Raw genomic sequence first — 23,843 nt, 5'->3', positions numbered from 1 at the left:
GCGCATGGGAGAGCTCGGAAGGGAAGGAGCGCCGTTTGACCTTTCAATGCAAAATTGATAGGAATTGAGATGGGACGCCATATTGCGTTTGAAGAGCCACTGATGTGCCTAAACATTGAAACCCCCCCACAAGTGACACCATTTTGGAAAGTAGACCCCCTAAGGAACTTATCTAGAGGTGTGGTGAGCACTTTGACCCACCAAGTGCTTCACAGAAGTTTATAATGCAGAACCGTAAAAATAAAAAATAATTTTTGTGAAAAAAAATGATCTTTTCGCCCCCGATTTTTTATTTTCCCAATGGTAAGAGAAGAAATTGGAACCAAAAAGTTGTTGTACAATTTGTCCTGAGTACGCTGATACCCCATATGTGGGGGTAAACCACTGTTTGGGCGCATGGGAGAGCTCGGAAGGGAAGGAGCGCCGTTTGACTTTTCAATGCAAAATTCACAGGAATTGAGATGAGACGCCATGTTGCGTTTGGAGAGCCACTGATGTGCCTAAATATTGAAACCCCCCACAAGTGACACCATTTTGGAAAGTAGACCCCCTAAGGAACTTAACAAGATGTGTGGTGAGCACTTTGACCCACCAAGAGCTTCACAGAAGTTTATAATGCAGAGCCGTAAAAATAAAACAAAAATGTTTTCCCACAAATATTATTTTTTAGCCCCCAGTTTTGTATTTTCCCAAGGGTAACAGGAGAAATTGGACCCCAAAATTTGTTGTCCAATTTGTCCTGAGTGCGCTGATACCCCATATGTGGGGGGGAACCACCGTTTGGGCGCATGGGAAGGCTCGGAAGGGAAGGAGCGCCATTTGAAATACAGACTTAGATGGAATGGTCTGCAGGCGTCACATTGCATTTGCAGAGCCCCTAATGTACCTAAACTGTAGAAACCCCCCACAAGTGACCCCATATTAGAAACTACACCCCCAAAGGAACTTATCTAGATGTGTTGTGAGAACTTTGAGCCCCCAAGTGTTTCACTACAGTTTATAACGCAGAGCCGTGAAAATTAAAAAATCTTTTTTTTCCCACAAAACTTATTTTTTAGCCCCCAGTTTTGTGTTTTCCCAAGGGTAACAGGAGAAATTGGACCCCAAAAGTTGTTGTCCAATTTGTCCTGAGTACGCTGATACCCCATATGTTGGGGTGAACTCCTGTTTGGGCACACGGGAGAGCTCAGAAGGGAAGGAGCACTGTTTTACTTTTTCAACGCAGAATTGGCTGGAATTGAGTTCGGACGCCATGTCGCATTTGGAGAGCCCCTGATGTGTCTAAACAGTGGAAACCCCCCAATTATAACTGAAACCCTAACCCAAACACACCCCTAACCCTAATTCCAACGGTAACCCTAACCACACCTCTAACCCAGACACACCCCTAATCCTAATCCCAACCGCAAATGTAATCCAAACCCTAACTGTAGCCCCAACCCTAACTGTAGCCTTAACCCTAACTGTAGCCTTAAACCTAACTGTAGCCTTAACCCTAAATGTAGCCTTAACCCTAACTGTAGCCTTAACCCTAACTGTAGCCTTAACCCTAGCCCTAACCCTAGCCCTAACCCTAGCCCTAACCCTAGCCCTAGTCCTAACCCTAGCCCTAACCCTAACCCTAGCCCTAGCCCTAACCCTAACCCTACCCCTAACCCTAACTCTAGCCCTAACCCTAGCCCTAACCCTAGCCCTAACCCTAGCCCTAGTCCTAACCCTAGCCCTAACCCTAGCCCTAACCCTACCCCTAACCCTAGCCCTAACCCTAGCCCTAACCCTAGCCCTAACCCTAACCCTAGCCCTAACCCTAGCCCTAACCCTAACCCTAGCCCTAACCCTAATGGGAAAATAGAAATAAATACATTTTTAAAAATTTTTTATTTTTCCGTAACTAAGGGGGTAATGAAGGGGGGTTTGATTTACTTTTATAGCGGGTTTTTTAGCGGATTTTTATGATTGGCAGCCGTCACTCACTGAAAGACGCTTTTTATTGCAAAAAATATTTTTTGCGTTACCACATTTTGAGAGCTATAATTTTTCCATATTTGAGTCCACAGAGTCATGTGAGGTCTTGTTTTTTGCAGGACGAGTTGACGTTTTTATTGGTAACACTTTCGGGCACGTGACATTTTTTGATCGCTTTTTATTCCGATTTTTGTGAGGCAGAATTAGCAAAAACCAGCTATTCATGAAATTCCTTTGGGGGAGGCGTTTATACCGCTCCGCGTTTGGTAAAATTGATAAAGCAGTTTTATTCTTCGGGTCAGTACGATTACAGCGACACCTCATTTATATCATTTTTTTTATGTTTTGGCGCTTTTATACGATAAAAACTATTTTATAGAAAAAATAATTATTTTTGCATCGCTTTATTCTGAGGACTATAACTTTTTTATTTTTTCGCTGATGATGCTGTATCGTGGCTCATTTTTTGCGGGACAAGATGACGCTTTCAGCGGTACCATGGTTATATATATCTGTCTTTTTGATCGCGTTATTCCACTTTTTGTTCGGCGGTATGATAATAAAGCGTTGTTTTTTGCCTCGTTTTTTTTTTTTTCTTACGGTGTTTACTGAAGGGGTTAACTAGTGGGCCAGTTTTATAGGTCGGGTCATTACGGACGCGGCGATACTAAATATGTGTACTTTTATTGTTTTTTTTTTTTTTATTTAGATAAAGAAATGTATTTATGGGAATAATATTTTTTTTTCATTATTTAGGATTTTTTTTTTTTTTTTTTTACACACTTGTAAAAATTTTTTTTTACTTTTTTACTTTGTCCCAGGGGGGGATAATACAGATCGGTGATCTGCCAGTTTGCATAGCACTTTGACAGATCACCGATCTGTCAAACAGCGCTGCAGCGTTACCAAGTGCCTGCTCTGAGCAGTCACTTGGTAAGCCACCTCCCTCCCTGCAGGACCCGGATCCGCGGCCATCTTGGATCCGGGACTTTCTGCAGGGAGGAGGTGAGAGACCCCCGGAGCAACGCGATCACATCGCGTTGCAGCGGGGGTCTCAGGGAAGCCCGCAGGGAGCCCCCTCCCTGCGGGAAGCTTCCCTGCACTGCCGGCACATCGCGATCATGTTTGATCGCGGTGTGCCGGGGGTTAATGTGCCGGGGGCGGTCCGTGACCGCTCCTGGCACATAGTGCCGGATGTCAGCTGCGATAAGCAGCTGACACCCGGCCGCGATCGGCGGCGCTCCCCCCGTGAGCGCGGCCGATCGCCTATGACGTACTATTCCGTCCGTGGGAAGTAAAGTCCACCCCACATGGACGGAATAGTACGTCTGATGGCAGAAAGGGGTTAAAAACGCATACATTTTTTTGTGTATGCGTTTTGCCGTGTTTGACGACGCATGCGTCGTTTCTATGCTTGCATTTTGTTGCGGAAATGCAACATGTAGTAATTTCTAGAGGCGTTTCTTTGCGGCAAAAAACGTATTGCTGTCTATGTAAACGCATGCGTTTTTAAGCACATGCGTTTGGTTGCGTTTTTAAACGCATGCGTTTCAATAGAGAAAAGCAAGTCTGCATACTGATAAGCCACCCCCACCATCAAGGTGATAATGAGATCCAAACCCTAACCCTAACCCTAACCCTAGCCCTAACCCATCAAGGTGATAAAGGGATCCAAACCCTAACCCTAACCCATCAAGGTGATAAAGGGATCCAAACCCTAACCCTAACCATAACCCTAACCCATCAAGGTGATAAAGGGATCCAAACCCTAACCCTAACCCATCAAGGTGATAAAGGGATCCAAACCCTAACCCTAACCCTAGGGATCCAAACCCTAACCCTAACCCTAGGGATCCAAACCCTAACCCCAGGGATCCAAACCCTAACCCTAACCCATCAAGGTGATAAAGGGATCCAAACCCTAACCCTAGGGATCCAAACCCTAACCCTAACCCTAGGGATCCAAACCCTAACCCTACCCCTAACCCCAGGGATCCAAACCCTAACCCTAACCCTAACCCATCAAGGTGATAAAGGGATCCAAACCCTAACCCTAACCCTAGGGATCCAAACCCTAACCCTAACCCATCAAGGTGATAAAGGGATCCAAACCCTAACCCTAACCTTAGGGATCCAAACCATAACCCTAACCCTAGGGATCCAAACCCTAACCCTAGCCATTTCTATTTATAGTGGGTTTTCTAGTTGATTTTTATGATTGGCAGCTGTCACACACTAAAGACGCTTTTTATTCCAAAAAATATTTTTTGCGTTACCACATTTTGAGAGCTACAATTTTTCCATATTTTGGTCCACAGAGTCATGTCACACGCCCTCTGTAGTCCCATTGGCGGTGTCTGGATCTTGATTTTTCTCTTGTGAAATTTCTCATCATGCGTATCAAAAACGCAAACGCGGTAAAAACGCATGTAAACGTGTAAAAACGCGACTTTTTTTACTGCATACAAAAACGCATGCGTCTAAGTCTACGTTCACATTAGCGTCGCGTCGCCGTTGCGTCGGCGACGCAGCGGCGACGCACGGAAAAACGTGCGCGTTTTGCGACGCGTGCGTCGTTTTTGACGAAAATCGGACGCACAGAAAATGCTACATGTAGCGGTTTCTTGCGTCCGACGCTAGCGTCGGAAACAACGCACGTGGCGAAAACCGCCACCAAAACAACGCACGCGTCCCCTATGTTCAACATAGGGGCGCGTCGCCGCTGCATCGCCGACGCAACAGCGACGCACATTAGCGTAACGCTAATGTGAACGTAGCCTAAAAAATGTAGCGTTTGCACGCGTTTACATGCGTTTTTTTCACCACCTGCGGATGCGTTTTTAACGTTGCGTTTTTAAACGTAAATGTGAAACTAGCCTAAGATAGCCAAATCTAAAAAAAGCCCCACTCCAACTTCCAAAAATATTAAGCTTTGATATTTATGAGTCTTTTGGGTTGATTGAGAACATAGTTGTAAATAATCCTCTAAAATACAATTTGCCTTATAATTCTGCACACAGTGTTGATAAAGGGAACACTTAAACAACACAATGTAACTCCAATTGTAACTGTGATATCAACCTGTCCAGTTATGAAGCAACACTGATTGTGAGTCAATTTCTTTTGCTGTTGTTCAAATGCAAAAGACAACAGGTAGAAATTATAGACAATTAGCAAGACTACCCCTATGAAGGAGTGATTCTGCAGGTGGTGATCACAGACCATTTCTCTGTTCTCATCCTTTTTGGCTGTTGTTTTGGTCACTATTGCATTGTGTCATTGCTTTCACCCCTAGAGGTACAGTACAGTAGCTCGAGGCTGTGTCTACAACCCAAAGAAGTTGCTCAGGTAGTGCAGCTCATCCAAGATAGCACATCAAAAGGAGCTGTGGCAAAAAGGGTAGCTCTGTCTGTCAGAACAACGTCCAGTGCATGGAGCAGATACCAGGAGACAGGCCAGTACACCAGGAGATGTGGAAGGGTCATAGGAGGGCAACAACCCAGCAGCAGGACCGCTACTTCCTCCTTTGTGCGAGGAGAAACAGGAAGATCAGTGCCAGAACACTGCAAAATCACCTTCAGCAGGCCACTAACATCTATGCGTGTGCCTAAACTGTCAGAAACAGACTCCATGAGGGTGGTATGAGGGCCCGACATCCTCATGTGGGTGTTGTTCTTACAGCCCAACACTATGCAGGGCGATTGTCATTTGCCAGAGAACACCAAGATTGGCACATTCGACATCAGCGCCCTTTGCTTTTCACGGATGAGAGCAGGTTCACACTGAGCACTTGTAACAGACGTGAGATAGTCTGGAGATGCCATGGAAAATGGTGTCCTGCCTGCAACATCCTCCAGCATTACCAGTTTGGCAGTGGGTCAGTAATGGTGTGAAGGCATTTCTTTGGAGGGCCACACAGCCATCCATGTGTTAGCTAGAGGTACCCTGACTGCCATTAAGTACTTGGATGAGATCTTCAAATCCATTGTGAGATCCTATGCAGGTGTACTGGACCCTGGGTTCCTTCTGATGCATGACAATCCTAGGCCTCATGTGGCTGAAGTGTGTCAGCAGTTCCTGAATGATGAAGACATTGATACTATGGACTGACCTGTCTGTTCCCTAGACCTGAACCCAATCGAGCACATCTGGGACATCACGTCTTGTTCCATCCATCAACAGACTTTCCAGGAGTTGACTGATGCTTTAATCAAGGTCTGCGAGGAGATCCCTCAGGAGAACACCATCCATGATTTTTAAATAATTAAACAGCATTTTATTGCATGAAATAGCAAGAATTCTGGCTCTCACAGACCTGTTAGTTTTTATTTAAGAAGCCCTCTTACTCTGCACTCATTACCTGTATTAATTGCACCTGTTTGAATTTGCTATCTGTATAAAATACATCTGTTCATATAATCAATGACACTGATTCCAACCTCTCCACCATTGCCAAAACCAAAGACTTATCTAAGGACACCAGGGACAAAATTGTAGACCTGCACAAGTCTAGGATGAGATACAGGAAAATAGGCAAGCAGCTTGGTGAGAAGGAAACAACTATTGGCACAATTATTAGAAAATGGAAGATACAGAAGATGACTGTCAATCTTCCTTGGAATGGGGCTCCATGAAAGATCTTGCCTTGTGGGGTAAGGATGATTCTGAATAAGATCAGGAATCAGCCCAAATCTACACAGGAGGACCTGGTCAATGACCTTAAGAGAGCTGGGACCAAAATCTCAAAAATTACCTTAACACACTAACCTGTCATTGATTAAACTCCTGCAGGGCATGCAAGGTTCCCCTGCTCATGCCAGCCAGTTTGATGTTTGCCAATGACCATCTGGATGATCCAGAGCAGGCATGGGAGAAGGTCATGTGGACAGATGAGACCGAAATAGAACTTTTTGGTATCAACTCCACTCACTGTGTTTGAAGTAAGAAGGGTGCGTACAACCCCAAGAACACAGTCCCAACCATGAAACATGGTGGGGGAACCTCATACTTTGGGGATGTTTTCTGAAAAACGGACAGGACCACTGCTCTTTATTGAAGGGAGGATGGATGGGGTTTTGAATCGCAAGATTTTGTCCAACAACCTCCTTCCCCCAGTAAGAGCATTGAAGATGGGTTGCGGCTGGGTCTTCTAGCATGACAATGACCCAAAACACTCAGCCAGTGCAACTAAGGAGTGGCTCCATACGAAGCATTTTAAGGTCCTGTAGGGGCCTAGCCAGTCTCCAGACCTGAACTCAATTGAAAATCTTTGGAGGGAGCTGAAACTCAATGTTGCCCAGTGACAGCCCCGAACCCTGAAAGATCTGGAGAAAATCTGTATGGAGGAGTGGGCCAAAATCCCTGCAGCAATGTGTGCAAACTAGGCCAAGAAGTATAGGGAATGTCTGACCTCTGTAATTGCAAACCAAGTTTTCTATAACAAATATTAAGTTCTGTTTTTCTATTGTATCAAATACTTATTTCATGCAATAAAATGCAAATTAATTATGTAAAAATCACACAACACGATATTTTGGATATTTTTTCAAGATTCTGTCTCTCACAGTTAAAGTGTACCTACAATATCAATTACAGACCTCTCCATTTTTTGTAGGTTATTTTCTCCACTGTATATATTAGTAGGTGTCACAAGAGTAAACCCTCACACATTCGCTAAAATAAAGTGGCCAACCCCTTTTCAATGCCCTCTATGTGTTGAGTAAAATGAAAAAACCTACACACTTCCTGGACTGACACTGATCTTCAGCTCTCAGTGCTGTATTCTTTGCGCTTTCATGACATTATGTCACGTGTGCACTGCAGCATATCAGCAGACGCTAATGAACTTTAACCCGCTAATGAACTTTAACCCTTCAGTGTGAGCTATCAAGGCTTCAGCCCATTAGTGTCACTGATAAACTGCAGCGCTCATGTAACATAAGCAATGTGAAAAGATTGCTGGAGGAGTATTTGTGAGGTCAGACCCAGATGATGGATGAGGCAACAGTAGAAGAAAATAGTGACAATATACCCCAATAATTGTATGGAAAATTGTAGAGACCTAATTCATATAAAATATATACATTTTATGGTACATATTAAAAAATGAGTGTTAATGAACAAGATAATAATGTTTAGTGATCGGTTTTCAAATGGTGAGGACACAAGCTGTTTGGCATCCTACAGACAATTGTGCGGGCCTTTGTGCCCATGCAGGCTGCTGGTAGCCAATGGTATTGGCTGGCCAGGACGAGGATTTCCAGAGATTAGCAAAGGAAACTTCTGTTCAAACATGGGAACTTTACTGAACTTGATGAGGGTTATATCCGAGGGATAGTGAGTATGCGGTCTTAAGCACATTTTATTCACGGTAAGAAGACTTCTCACTGACATCATCCTTCCACTGTAGTATGATCCATGGACTGTATTGCACACTGCTTTGCCCTGCCTCGTCACAACTTAGCCTGTCACCACAGTACAGTTCAGTGAGTTCCTCTGTACCTGCTCGGTGGCTCTGCGTCCTATCGCTATGGACGCCCTGGATCTACTGCTCGTGACCCTCCAGTCCCACAGTCTCACTCCTCTTTAGGTCCTTACCTTCTTCAGCGTTTCTCAAGCTCAGGGTTTCTCACAGGCCACTCTGCATCTTTTGTCAGTTCCTAGTCACGCTACCTCATCGTCCGGTCATCTTCTTTGCTGTAGTTCACCCACATGACAGTTCTTTACACTTATCACTTCAGACTCTAACTCTGTTCTCACTAACTTCAGGAAGCAGGTCACTTGTCCTAGCACTAAGCCCTTTCCTTGTGTCTGTTGCTGGGTAAACCCCTTTGCTTACATTTTATGCAAACACTACCTTATGTCCTAATCTATGTCTTTCATGACATTATCACATTACACATCAGATTATACACAGTGGTGATGTCTTCAAGGGGGAGCAGGGCAATATGTCCATCTCATTACATTTTCCCCATCTTTAATGATGGCCATCCTCGACTATCCGAAACACCTGTAAAACATCAATGCACAATAACACACATATCATAACATTTTAACCAACATGACGCCTTCGTCCTTCTTTCCTCTGGAATGACACGGAACCATTCCTACTCGGTTAGGACCCAGGAACTACAACTGCCCAAGTCTATTTAACCAGGCGACAATCCTTCCGGTTAATATTGGCCCTGGTTAACATTTGCCCACAAGCCAACAACATGGCCTCATCAATTCGTGGGCGCAGTCCATTTGCCTTCAACCTGGTTGGGACAACGGGTCATACACTTGTCTCCATGGGTCTGCATGACCCTGGTCTCGCCAGTGTGGAGACCCTTACACTACATGCCTAAGTTTCTTTTAATCACAGACCCATTGGCCAACACAGCAACAGCTCCAGTAGTTCTGGAGCACAGTCCATACAGTCCCTCATCTGTCTTTTAAGACAAGGGTGCAATTAACACAGTCCTTACCAGGCTGAATGCTCGGGCCATCCGTTTCCATTGCTCACTTCTCCCTTTTGTGAACAGCAGCCTCTTTAAGTTGCACAGTCCATAAGGAAAGAAAAGGGTTTCCAACCCTTTAAGAGCTCACAGTCCCGCAATCCAGCAGGGGGGATCAGCAAGGGGTAAACCAACCTTCAGCCGTCCATGGCTACTACAGGCTCACCTGGCCTCAAGGATATCTTGAAGAGTCCCTCCAATTCCTTTTAGGAAAAACACACAAGCCTTCTGGCCACATAGGTACCGACATTCCTTCCAAAAGTAACAAAGGTGAGGCGCCTTAAACTTTGTTTCCTGAGACTCGACTTGTCTCCAGCCTTTGAATAGGGATTCCTTGAAACGCGACCCCACAAAATAGCATGCTGGACCAACCGTGCAACTGCAACTGCCCTGCACCTTGGTAAGTTGTCTCCTGGCATTTCTTCATGTTCTTCCAGACTCCTCTAGGGCAGAACCAAGACACTTCCAGATGAAGTCATCACTGGAACTACCTGCACATCTGAATCAGGCTCCCAGAGTGAAGTTAAGGCCCAAAGCTCATCTACCATCTTCCTCCCCTCAGCATACCACTGCTCAATGCTTCTGAGGAATTCACCACAGCGTCTTTGGGTTGACAGCGGAGCATAATGTAATAGTCGCTGGCCTGCATCCGGCCTTACTACACATGATGGAGCTGGGTTTTGCCTACCTTCTACAATGGGCTCCACCTCTTCTTGGTACTCTGGAATGGTCTGCGTGTCTCCCTTCAGGCTGAACCACAATAACTGGGGATGGTAGTATCTCCGGAACTACTTGATCCTGGTAATCAGGTCCCAAGGGCAAACAAACGACTCCAAATCTCTGCCAGTACTCGCCAACATGCAAACACTACCTTATGTCTTAAGTCCTAACCTATGTCTTTCATGACAATATCACATTACACATCACATTATACACTGCGGTGATGTCTTCAAGGGGGAGCAGGGCAATATGTCGATCTCCTTAAACAAGCCCTTCTGTATGACATGAAGAGGTATAAAATGAAATTGTAAATGCTCACCCATAAAGTGCAGGAGTGCCTGTGCGCATCATAAAAGAGCCCCAATGCACGTTTCACTTTATCTTCCTCAGGGGGCCTATGTGTTGTCAGAAGACACTAATGAACTGGAACTTGTCAGTGTGAAATATGAAGGCTGTTGCGCTCATGTAACATAAGCAATGTGTATAACATATAATCCCTTTAAACTAAATTTTATTATTAATATTTTAAAACACCAATCAAATGTGTGAAAACACATGTGTGACACAAAAACAAATTAACTAGGTAACCCTAGGTATAACCCTATATATCCCTGCCCAACTGTGGAGGTTGGCACCCTAAGAAATGATTGCTTGGCACCCCCACTCAGCGACGTCTGTCCCAATCTGTCCTTATTGGACCAAATGACTAAATGAAGGTGGGAAAACATAAAGCTTTAAAAGAGATGAATTATAGGTTAAGAGACAAAAATTCTAATATAAGGTAAGTATTCGGGGTGTATAGGGATATAGCAGCAAAAAATATAACACTTATAATGAATAGTATATCCCTCTATTGAGAAAAGGGGAATAATATCCCTACAAACCCTCGACACCTTTCATACAGATGGTCCAATATGAAAAAATAGCTAATACATAGATAAGTGTGCATTAAGCACGAGTCATTAAATATCATCAAAGCCCATATTCATAATGAGAGGTTTGCAAATCATAAGGGGAACTTATCCCATACAGAATTATTCGCCTCGACGCGTTTCCCCGTCCGTGCGGTTCATCAGGAGGCCCAGTATGGTCTATGTTATGCCACAAAATTTAGGTGGCCAGATAGAGGAAGTATACCTGACTGATTTCATATAGAGCGGGGTTAAATACCCCTCCATGGAACCAGGGGGCAAATCGGAATTACGGATATAATACCCACCTGTGAAAAGAATCAATCAGGTCTCTCCATATGCCCATCCCTCAGCATGCCGCAATGGCGGCCGATGTGCGCTTGAAAACAGATATACCAGAAACTTGCAGTATACCACGCCATACTGCGTTCCACAGTGGAGCACAAGGAAGCAGATCTGTTGACCTTTGGTATACTTCCGATTATGCGCAGAACTTGCAGCAAAGCAAGTATTGCGTGCCATAATGGAACGCAAGGAAATAGAACCATTGACCTTTGGTATCTTTTCCGGTCTTGCGCAAATCAGTGCGTTTCAAGCTGGAACGCCAGGATACATCCCCGATCATGCGCACATGAAAGCAAAATGATACACGGGTATTATTATTTTATTCTATCGTTTCTTATATACAAAACTCTAGAATTACCATGGAGTATAAGTATAGAGGACCCTATTAGTCCAACTATGATAGGTATTAATGATTTTTGAAGCTTTCAAATCTTTTATTGGGGTGGAGAGAACCACAGGTATACGGTAATAAATAATAGAACTACAGATGCTACAGGGATAAAATCTCATTAATGGAGAAACCAACAAGTCAAATTTGTTGGACTCCAAAACCAAAAAACAACAAGTTTTTAAATATTAATAATAAAATTTAGTTTTAAGGGATTATATGTTATACATAAATATTCTTTTTCGCTAATCCAAAACCTTTTTTGAAACATTACTTGGAATATAAGCAATGTGACAAGATCGCTGGAGGACACAGCGACAGGAGAAGTGATGCAAATTTTTTTTTTTCTACGCTATACATTCCAAACCGTTGTCTGGTAGTGGACATACTCTTTAGGTCTTCCACATACAACAGGGTCTCAATAAAGAGTCCTACATAGGATTATTAGATAGGGTGTTACTGAAAAGCCTTGCAAAGATTCTTTCTCTAAGTATATTTAATAAGATTAGTTTACTGAAATCCTGTTCACCTAAAGCAATGGGAGACATACATTTTGTGCAACCTGTGCAGCCACGAGGTAAGGAGGCCTTCTACTACCCCCAAAGCAGGTACACTTGTGCATTACGAAGAGCTCTTGACATGGACCCGCTTTTGTCTTTGTCAATTCCTGATCTACAGTTATTCATGAATTCTGGAGGAAAAATGAGTTTGTCACAGCAAACTTTTGAATTAAGACTAATGGCACAGATGAGGGTTGCATCACACACATTGACCAACACAATGTAGTATTGCTATGTATAGCAAAATCATGGTCTTTTAAGCCTTTCACAGGAGTGCCATCATGACAGGCACGGGGGTCTTCAGCAGATCCCTGGCCATCATGCCAACCCATCGGCCCCCTGCCGATGCACATTAAATGCAGCTGTCACAGATTAACAGCTTGTTAGAGGCAGATGCTGGCATAATAACACAGCATCCTCTGCCTGGAAAGATGCAGGCATGGCTTGCGAGCCAAGTCAGGGAGTCGGCATACGACATACCAGTACATCATATGTCGGTAAGATATACCGTAGTTAGTCCTTTCCAACTGTTTGTTTTCCCCCTATCTCCACCCCTTCTTCTTTGATTGATAGCTCTGAAATCATTGAGCTAGAAAAGGGAGGTAGATGGAAATCAAGCAGGTGGAAATGTGCACTTAAGGCTATGTGCCCATGTTGCAGAAATGCTGCGGAAATGTCCGCAGCATTTCCGCAACTTCCTGCTGCGAGTAAAACGTACGTGGAATTCGCATGTGTTTTCCTGCAAAACACAAGCATTTTTAGCTTGCAGAATGCTTGCGTTTTCTAAGCGATTTGAAGCATCGCTTGGAAAAGCGATTGCCAGGTTGGTCACACTTGTCAAGCATAGTGCGAATATAAAAAAAAGTAGAGTAGGACTGCCCCATTATGAGATTGCCGTGAAGTGGCGGGGTAGCTCAAAAAATTGATCAATTGTTTGCTAAATGTCTTATTTTGAAATACAGTTAGAAATCAATATGTGCATATGCACTTTATGTATTGCGTTCTGAGTCTGACCATAAGCAATGCTGGCTTCTCCCCCTTTTCTATAACCATAGTGCTTGACAAGTGTGACCAACTTTTTACTATTGATGCTGCCTATGCAGCATCAATAGTAAAAGATAGAATGTTAAAAATAATAAAAAAAATTTAAAAAAATGGTTATTCTCACCTTCCGATGGCCCCTGATCTCCTCCTCGGCGCTCCCGTAAGGTTCCGTTCATAGAGATGCACGAAGGACCTTTGTGACGTCACGGTGGCGTGACCGCGACATCATCTCAGGTGATTCGCGCAATGCATCCCTGGGAACGGAAGCCGCCGGGTGCACCGCTGAGAGGCGGGAGGACTCCGGGGGCCATCAGAAGGTAAGTATTTCCCTATTTTTTACTGTAATTCTTTTTTTTATACATGAATATGGATCTCAGGGTCTGGAGGAGAGTCTCCTCTCCTCCAAACCCTGGATACCATCCGCACATGAAGCGCTCACTTTATGCATGGTGGGTATAGCCACATGCATAAAGTGAGCGTTTCAATGCAATCCTATGCCGGCAGAATCACCGCAATTCCACAGAAATAATGAACATGCTTTTACAACTATGCGATTCCGCAGTGTGAAAATCCGCAGTATGGGCACAGCAACTGCGGAATCGCATAGGATTGCATGGGAATGCGTCTTTTAAGCGTTTTTAAGCATTCGCCATGCGGCAAAAAGCACAGCAGAAATGCATAAAAAACGCAACGTGGGCACACAGCCTAAATGTTTGGCGCCACTGTGATGCACTGAACACCTGCACTTGGTTTGAACAGTCAGTGTGTGCTGGCAGTGTCAATTTAAAGCAACCCTCCATTTCTCATGTAAAGACATCCTACTTTATGCCCACTATTTATAACCTGCTGCCTCCTCTGCTCACATCGACATTCTGCTCCCTCTGCATCCAAAATGGCCACCACACTGGCAAAAGATGGTCCAGCAGAATCCAAACTACACATCACTTACCTGTTATCTGACACACAGGAAAGGCCGGGAAGATGTGGTTTAGAATTACTACTGTACCATCCATATCACAGGAGTGGCAATCTTTCATGCAAGAGGAATGGTATTTTAATTTAAGTGCAGGAGGCAGCAGGTGGCAAATGGAGGACACCAGGTAGGATGCCTGTACATGACAAATGTATAGTCACTTTTCAGTCCTAGCGAGGAGGGATTTTTGCAACAATAACACTGGATTTGCGCTGCTGGAGGTCGGCAGTGGTCATGCAACATTGGAGGTCGGCAGTGGTCATGCAACATGGCCAAGTACCCATGTGGCCACAAATATAGAATCTCTAAACAGTGTTGCATATATATTTAAGCCCACTCCTCCATTTGTACCTTTGACTCCACTACAACAAATATTGTGTCTCAGTAGTCATCTTCCCCCACAGCACCAAGGGTGACACACATGGACACTTGCCTTCATATCTTTCTCTCAGGGCAAATACAGACAGGAAGGGGTCAGAAAAAGAAATATAGGGCCCCTGGTTCTCCAACTGCTGATGTAATGAAGGGCCCCGTCTCTCACTGCTCTCTTTGACGTTCTCACTGGTTTACCAGTCCACCAATATTTGTACGCTATGGGGCACATTCGCTGCATGTAATCTAGTAGACCGCAGAAAGCACAGAGGACACCATCACACACAGGACCACACTGCAGTGCCCCAGCTAAATGGATTGGGGGTTGAGCGTGTGCATCATAACTCTATTCATTGTCTTTGAGAATGTTAGAATTAGCCGAGTACTTAACTATCTCTTGCAATCCAATAGTCAATGAACAGAGGTATCCTCCACCACAATGCCATTTGGACAGGACACTACAGAGTCCATTTTTGTGATTGATGGGAGCTCCAAGTAGTAGAGATCAACCATTACCCATCCTTGCTCTTACTAGAATCTTCCTTTAAGTGAAATCCTATTTTCATACAGGTTCACCAAATGTAACTGGAGCACAATGTATAAGCCCAACAATTCCATATGGCACATAAGAAAAGACCATTACTATTAAAGACTTGCAATAGTTGGGGGCTCCAATGGAGCTTTTGCTTTGGGGCCCACGATTTTCACGCTACACTCTGCCATGTGTCATGTAGGCAGGCTGGGTATCCTATTAGTAGAGATTTACAACTTTACATTTACAGAAATTAAGGAGCCATGGTTATGTACAAGGTGTTGTTCTTCCCTATTTGTGCACTGTATATCTAGCGGTAATATGACTATAGAATTTTTAACCCTTTCTAGATTACCTGGCATTACAGAATCTTTTTATTTATAAATCTGGAATATATTACGTTCAGCACTTGGCGGCCTACAGGCTGCTCTATAATAAGCTAGATGTCCTCAAGACTCCGCAAGCTACAATTAAAACATTATTCTGCTTTAATAAATACATTGTTTGTCTTTAATGACGTCTATAACCCTTACAATCCCTCGTAATGTTCCTAAATCACCGGCATTTACTTTAGTCTGGACTAGATACTCTGTATTTCACCAGCCTAATTGGACCAGCATGTTTCCAACATGTATCCTGCGCTTACTCTCAGATCTCGCATATGTAAAAGAAAGCAAATATTTTCCAGTCAGTGGATCCTGGATAGATGGATGCCAAATTTATTTCACAAGCCAGTCCTGCCTCCACTGGCATCTAACCATTTCCAGATGTGCAGAGGAAAACACGAAAACGCCAGTGCAGGGCTGTAGTAGGACAGCAGGGAGAACCGCAGTGTAAGGCAGGACTGGCCATACTAAACACCTCGCACAGGGCTTCACATACGGGAATAAGTGAGCAAACAGGAAAACCCATCCACTAATGGGTCCTTACTTAAAGGGGATGTACTATTTGGACAACCCTTTTACAGACTGTGCATCTCTCTGATCTCAGTTGATGGTTGCGATCCTATTACTGTGCTTAGCCGTCGTACAATTGTTCCCATTACGATAAAGTCACCCTTAAAAATGCATTAAACAAGTATTTCTTGCAAGTGGTCTGCAAACTCACAATCTAGCTACAGGAAGGGGGTTCTGTGAAATTATACACATTAAGGAAAACAGAAAATAAAGTTTAGCAAAATAGGAAAAAAAAACAATGGAAAAAACTGTATTAGGCTTTATATATCGAATATCAGAAACATGTTTTAACCGCTTAGGAAAATTGCGACCTTGCCTTCAAAAAGGGGTGTGGCTCGTTAAGTCACAGCTGGGGCATCACTTTTAGGAAAGCTTAATGACATTTTAATATGAGTGTATAATAGTTGCATTTTTGTGGCCAGATTACAGCCATGGGTCTCCGCTCGACTTCTGATTTTAAAGCCACAACCTGACAGCATTGTATTTATTGGTGATGTGATTTCAGGTTTATTAAATGTTCTTTCAGGCCACACACGTACAGGTGGTCCCACCTGGCCTAGGGTTTGTGATAATTCTGTATTAATGTGCTAAAACGTTTATTTTGTGGGGTGAGATTCTGCAAACAACATGACAAATAACGATTCAGCATTTTTTTTCTATGTACTTGCAGTCCTACGTAAAGCCGCAGATTGAAAAAAAAACATTACAAGTTATGGCAAATCACTTAAACGAACACCAATCGCAATTCATAAGTTCCCACTAACACATTTGAACAAGTTTTAACTAAAGGGTTAAATGGCAAACACAGCTATGCTACAGTACATGCATGTCAGGCTGCCTCTGTATGGTGCCATGGACCTTAGAGGTGCCCCATGTCAGTCAGTGCACACATTGAACACTTAGGCTTAGCTGAGGAAATGTGTAGAAGAGCAGATGTGGAGAACAGTTCTTACCTTTCATGTTGGCGCAGAAGGGGGTAGCGCTGGAAGTTTTGAGGTGTTGTTAATGAGGTGTTAGCTGACGCCTGGTGGACTCCTGGTTGTTATATGTCCATATTGCTCAAGGCTAGTTGCAGATGACGAGTGAGGGGCTCTGCCCTCAGCTTCCACAGACTCACTCAGAAAGATGCTGCTATATTCTGGACTTGTAACTGAGCCTCCTCCTACTCTGTCATCACACAGCTCTGACTGCTCAGTCCAGCCACAACTCATACAGGCAACTTGCCACCTATAAACATACAGCCTCCTACTAGAAAAGTCCAACACTTGGGAATCCGAAAAAGCCCAAACTTCTTCCGCAACCATGTGTATTTGTACATATGTGACTCAGGCTCTGCCACTCCCCATCTCCTCCCCTTAGAGGTTTTTGGTGTCACAACAGGAGGCTGAGGAGATGTGTCCCACAGTGATGCGAGGAGGCAGCATGTAACATACCAGACCTCTCCTCCTTTATCTAGGAGGAAGTTGAGGGTGATGGTGATGAAGCACCAGGGAAGGACCAGGATAATGTTTCTGCACTGAGCATACATGGTCATATGGATTGCATTAGTGCACAAATGGACAACATAGGTGAAGTGTAACTGGTTTCACGCCTTTTATATTTGGTGATGGTATATCAGGACCAAAAATAGATACAATGAGTGGAAAGAATTTATCCCAAAAATATGAATGTAAGGTATAAAAGTAAAAGTATAGAATTAAATTACCTTGTAAAATAGTAGAAATTGTTTTTACAAAAGTTGGGTGAAAACAACCAATATGGTTCCCATTACAGTCCCCTCCAGATTTCCTAGACTAGTGAATAGGAAATCCGTCAAGTTATGCTGGGATTCATTCACCTCTGATCTGTATCTGCACAAGTTAGAAATTTTGACAATGAGAAATTAAGAATGGCTGACACATGGAGTTGTAAAAGCTGCCATTGGTGGTCATCACTTTTGGAAACCTGATCTTGTAAAAGGCATGAAAAGAATGCAGACCAAGTACGTTTCTATGACCTTATGTCCCAGTGGAAATCATAACAAAACACTTTTTAATGTAGCATATAAATACCCAAGAGTGTAGCTTTAAAGATGCAGAGGTAGCAATTGCATGTCAGCTTTGGTGCATGAGATTGGCTAAGGGTCACCAAAGACTAGTTTTATGAATGGCACATGACAAATGTGCACACTACCCATCATCTTTCCAAAATTGTTTTTAATTTGAGCAAAGTAAATCTTGATCTTATGATTGTTCAGTACATATGAAGATGAGAGAGGTGTTTTTTTAGCATTCTGAGTCCCATCTAAAAAAAAAGAGTTTCTTGATAGATGGGAACACAATATTTCATAAAAATGTTTGCAAAAAACTCACATTTTCACAAAGTTAGAAATAATGGAATTCATGTAACTAATGTGTGCAGAGTAATTATTATAATTACTTATATATATCACCATTGATTCCATGGTGCTGTACATGAGAAGGGGTTACATACAAATTACAGATATCACTTACAGTAAAGTTATGACCTGGTGGTTAGGAGCACCCGGAATGACCTGATAGTTAAACCTCATACAGGACGAGCTCTGGGATGTGGGAACTCTGCTGACCGCAAGCCCTAATCCTATCACACACACTAGAAATAGCCGTGGAGCGCTCCTGACCAGACCTAGGCGTCTCGTCACAGCCTAAGAGCTATCTAGCCCTAGAGATGGAAAATAAAGCCTACCTTGCCTCAGAGAAGTTCCCCAAAGGTAAAGGAAACCCCCCACATATATTGACTGTGAGTAAAGATGAAAGTCACAAACGCAGAAATGAAACAGGTTTCAGCAAACGGAGGCCAGACTTACTAAATAGACAGAGGATAGGAAAGGTAACTTTGCGATCAGCACAAAAACCTACAAAAGACCACACAGAGTGTGCAAAAAAGACCTCCGCACCGACTCACGGCGCGGAGGGGCCACTCTGCATCCCAGAGCTTCCAGCTAGCAAGACAAAATCATGATAACCAGCTGGACAAGAAAACAGTGAACAAATAATGACTATCAGGAACTTAGCTTCTGCAGGAGAAGGCAGGTCACCAGAGAGATCCAAGAGCGAACTGAACAAATGCAAAAACATTGACAGCTGGCATGGAGTAACGATCTGAGAGGAGTTAAATAGAGCAGCCAACCAAAGGATAAACCACGTCACCTGTGTAAGGAACCTCAGAAGCAGCAGCTTCACTCATAGCCACCAGAGGGAGCCCATAGACAGAACTCGCCGAAGTACCATTCACGACCACAGGAGGGAGTTCGACAACAGAATTCACAACACAGTAAGCAAACTAACAATCACAGACTGATACAGAGGGGCGAGGACCCTGCCCTTGTGGGCTTACATTCTACAGGATGGTGGGGAAGGAGACAATAGGTTGAGGGTTGCAGGAGCTCCGGTGTTGGTGAGGCGGTAGCTCCTGTAGTGGTGAGGAGGCAGCGGGGTCAGTGCAGGCTGTAAGCTTTCCTGAAAAGGTGTGTTTTCAGGTTCCATCTGAAGGATCTGAATGTGGTTGGTGTTATGAAAGGCAATTCAGTACAACAATGGACATAGCGGTCAGAGCACATACAGTGATCTGACAATAACCCAAAATCATAGAACGAGCTCTGAGACGTGGGAACTCTGCAGACCGCAATCCCTAATCCTCTCCAAACAACACTAGAGGCAGCCGTGGATTGCGCCTAACTCTGCCTATGCAACTCGGCACAGCCTGAGAAACTAACTAGCCTGAAGACAGAAAATAAGCCTACCTTGCCTCAGAGAAATACTCCAAAGGAAAAGGCAGCCCCCCACATATAATGACTGTGAGTTAAGATGAAAAGACAAACGTAGAGATGAAATAGATTCAGCAAAGTGAGGCCCGACTTTCTTAACAGATCGAAGATAGAAAAGGTAACTTTGCGGTCTACACAAAACCCTAAAGAAAACCACGCAAAGGGGCAAAAAGACCCTCCGTACCGAACTAACGGCACGGAGGTACACCCTTTGCGTCCCAGAGCTTCCAGCAACAAATTAGACAAGCTGGACAGAAAAAATAGCAAACAAATAGCAAAGAAGACTTAGCTATGCAGAGCAGCAGGCCACAGGAATGATCCAGGGAAAAGCAAGTCCAACACTGGAACATTGACAGGAAGCCAGGATCAAAGCATTAGGTGGAGTTAAGTAGAGAAGCACCTAACGACCTCACTAGATCACCTGAGGGAGGAAACTCAGAAGCCGCAGTACCACTTCCCTCCACCAACAGAAGCTCACAGAGAGAATCAGCCGAAGTACCACTTGTGACCACAGGAGGGAGCTCTGCCACAGAATTCACAACAGGTTGGTAATCGGACGTGTTTAGGCGTAGAATTCCAGAGAATGGGGGATATTCGGGAGAAGTCTTGGAGGTGGTTGGGTGAGGAACGAATAAGTGTGGAGGAGACAAGGAGGTCTTGGGAGGACCGGAGATTATGTGAGATAAGATATCGGGAGATTAGTTCAGAGATATATGGAGGAGACAGGTTATGGATGGCTTTGTAGGTTAGTATTAGTAATTTGAACTGTATACATTGAGGGAATGGGAGCCAGTGAAGAGATTTGCAGAGGGGAGAAGCGGTGGAGTAGTGAGGAGAGAGATGAATTAGGCAGGCAGCAGAGATAGGGATGGACTGGAGAGGTGCAAGGGTGTTAGCAGGGAGGCCACAGAAAGGGATGTTGCAGTAGTCAAGGCGGGAGATGATGAGAGCATGCACAAACATTTTAGTAGATTGAGGGTTGAGGAAGGGACAGATTCTGGAGATATTTTTGAGCTGTTTGAAGGACAGGGCAGAGTCAAGGGTTACTCCGAGGCAGCAGACTTCCGGTACAGGGGAAAGTGTGATGTCATTAATTGCGAAAGATAAGTCAGGTAAGGAAGATCTGTGAGATGGAGGAAAGATGATGAGTTCAGATTTGTCCACATTGAGTTTGAGGAAGCGAGAGGAGAAGAAGGAGGATATGGCAGGATTCTGGACAGCAGAGAGGTGACGTCTGGGCCACAGAGATAGATCTGAGTGTCATCAGCATAAAGGTGTAATATCGCATAGTGTTCGAATGTATATATATATATATAAGGGGTGTTCGATAATTTATGCAACTGAACATGGAAACAAAATTTTCATAGTAAATTGAATTTACTACTTTTCAAAGTAATCCCCCTGACGTCAACACACTTATTCCACTTCACCTCTAGTGACTGGATGCCCTCAGAATACAAGACTATTTGCTGCTGAAATAATTTCTGCCTTTTTAACTGTATTATCATTAGGAATTTGATGTCCGTGCAGAAATTTCTTCAGGCTTTGAAATAGAAAGTAATCATTGGGAGTGAAGTCAGATCTGTAGGGTGGATGGTAATTCTCCGTGAAGATGCATTCCCTGATAGCAGCTTGTGACTTGCAAGATTTGTGAGTTGGAGCTTTGTTGTGAAGTAGAACACACCTGCCAGCAACTTTCCATGGCATTTCTCTTTGATTGCTTCACACAGGGGCGGACATACTACATACGCAGCCACTGCGGCAGCATCGGGGTGCGAAGATGCGAAGATGGAGGGGGACCCCTGCAGGGCAGCTAAAACTGAGGGCAATCTTGTTCCGGGGACTCCTGGGCAGATTGCCCTCATGTGCGGCGAGCAGGGAATGATCCCTGCATCTCCACTGTCTGCAGGAAAAAATGGCAGTGGAGCGGAGCTGCAAGAATCCGTCCTACTTCGTGCCCTCGCTCCTTGTCTGACACAGCAGCACGGTGGTGGAAAGGGCAATGATGGGGTGGTGGGGAAGAAGGCAATGATGGAGGTGGTGGAGAAGGCAATGATGGGGTGGTGGGGGATAAAGCAATCATGCAGGTGATAGAAAGGGAAATGATGGGGTGGTGGGGAGAAGCAATGATGGAGGTGATGGAAAGGACAATGATGGGCTGGTGGGAGAGAAAGCAATGATAGAGGTGGAGGAAAGAGCAATCATGATGTAGTGGAGGAGAAAGCAATGATGGAGGTGATGGAGAGGACAATGATGGAGGTGGTGGAGAGGGTAAAGATGGAGGTGGTAGAGAGGGCAATGATGGGGTGAAGGGGAGTGCAATGATGGGGAAGGTGGAGAGGACAATGATGGGGTAGTGGAGAGGGCAATGATTGAGGTGGGAGAGAAGACAATGATGTGGTGGTGGAGAAGGCAATGATGGAGATGGTGGAGAGGGCAATGATGGAGTGGTGCAGAAGGCAATAATGGAGGTGATGGAGAAGGCAATGATGGAGGTGGAGGAGATGGGATGCGGGGGGAAAAGGACAATGTCGGGAGTGGGATTGGGATGGGAGGAAGGGGGACTTATAATGGACTTACTAACAGGGGAGGGGAGGAGGACGTTAGATATGGATATAAAATGAATCGGGTGGTAGAAGAAGGTACTAAGCCCCTGATAGTGTCCTCCCCTATCTCACAATTCATTGTGATGCTATCAGGGACTTAAAATTTATTGGGGAGTGGGAAAGGAGGTGATAAGGTGCATAGACCCTTTATAATTAATTGAAAGGTGGGAGAAGACGCTGTCAGTGACTTGTAATGAATTGGGAGGTGGTGGAGGATGCTCAGTACTAGTGTTGAGCGATACCTTCCGATATTTGAAAGTATCGGTATCGGATTGTATCGGCCGATATCCGAAAAATATCGGATATCGCCGATACCGATCCCTGATACCAATACAAGTCAATGGGACACAAATATCGGAAGTGATCCTGGAATGGTTCCCAGGGTCTGAAGGAGAGGAAACTCTCCTTCAGGCCCTGGGATCCATATTCATGTAAAAAATAAAGAATAAAAATAAAAAATATGGATATACTCACCCCTCCGGCGGACCCTGGACCTTAGTGGTGTAACCGGCAGCCTCCGTTCCTAAGAATGCAGGGTGAAGGACCTTCGATGACGTCGCGGCTTGTGATTGGTCGCGTGACCGCTCATGCGACCAATCACAAGCCGCGACGTCATCGCAGGTCCTTCACTCGCTCATTCTTAGGAACGGAGGCTGCCGGTTGCAGCGGTTACAACCAGGGCGCGTCCGAGGGTGAGTATATCAATATTTTTTATTTTTATTCTTTATTTTACACATGAATATTCATCCCAATCCCGATTCCCGATATCGCAAAAATATCGGAACTCGGTATCGGAATTCCGATACCGCAAATATCGGCCGATACCCGATACTTGCGGTATCGGAATGCTCAACACTACTCAGTACCTGATTGTGCCTTTTCTCACCCCAAATTCATTATAATGCAATCAAGTACTTATAATGAATGATGGGGACAAAGGCAGGGACTAAGGCTATGTCCACATGTTAAGAATTTGCAGGAGAAAATTCTGCTGCATTTCCTAATGTGTTGGCAAGAAGAAAGGTGCGCTAAACTACATTTATATTTTTCCACATTTTTCCCTTGCTTTACATACTTTTCTCCATTAGTACGGGTGAAAAACGCGGCAAGAATTGACATTATGCAGATATTAATCTGCTGCAAATCTGTAAGGAAAAAAATGAGCAGTGTGTGCATGAGACTTCAGGG

At 44.3% G+C, this 23,843-nt stretch overlaps 1 protein-coding gene across 1 annotated transcript in view; it reads right to left on the bottom strand.

Moving 5' to 3' along the window:
• The window catches only part of COLEC12 (collectin subfamily member 12), a 258,654-nt gene extending 241,070 nt beyond the window's left edge, over positions 1–17,584 (bottom strand). Inside the window, exon 1 of the mRNA XM_069731164.1 lies at positions 17,216–17,584. Within this exon, the coding sequence (XP_069587265.1) occupies positions 17,216–17,222 (7 nt within the window). The 5' untranslated portion in view covers positions 17,223–17,584. The remainder of the gene's footprint in view (positions 1–17,215) is intronic.
• Between the last annotated feature and the right edge of the window lie 6,259 nt (positions 17,585–23,843).

Source organism: Ranitomeya imitator, chromosome 6 (assembly GCF_032444005.1).
Source record: "Ranitomeya imitator isolate aRanImi1 chromosome 6, aRanImi1.pri, whole genome shotgun sequence".
Taxonomy (NCBI): Eukaryota; Metazoa; Chordata; class Amphibia; order Anura; family Dendrobatidae; genus Ranitomeya; species Ranitomeya imitator.
This window is presented reverse-complemented; position numbering and strand designations above follow the sequence as displayed.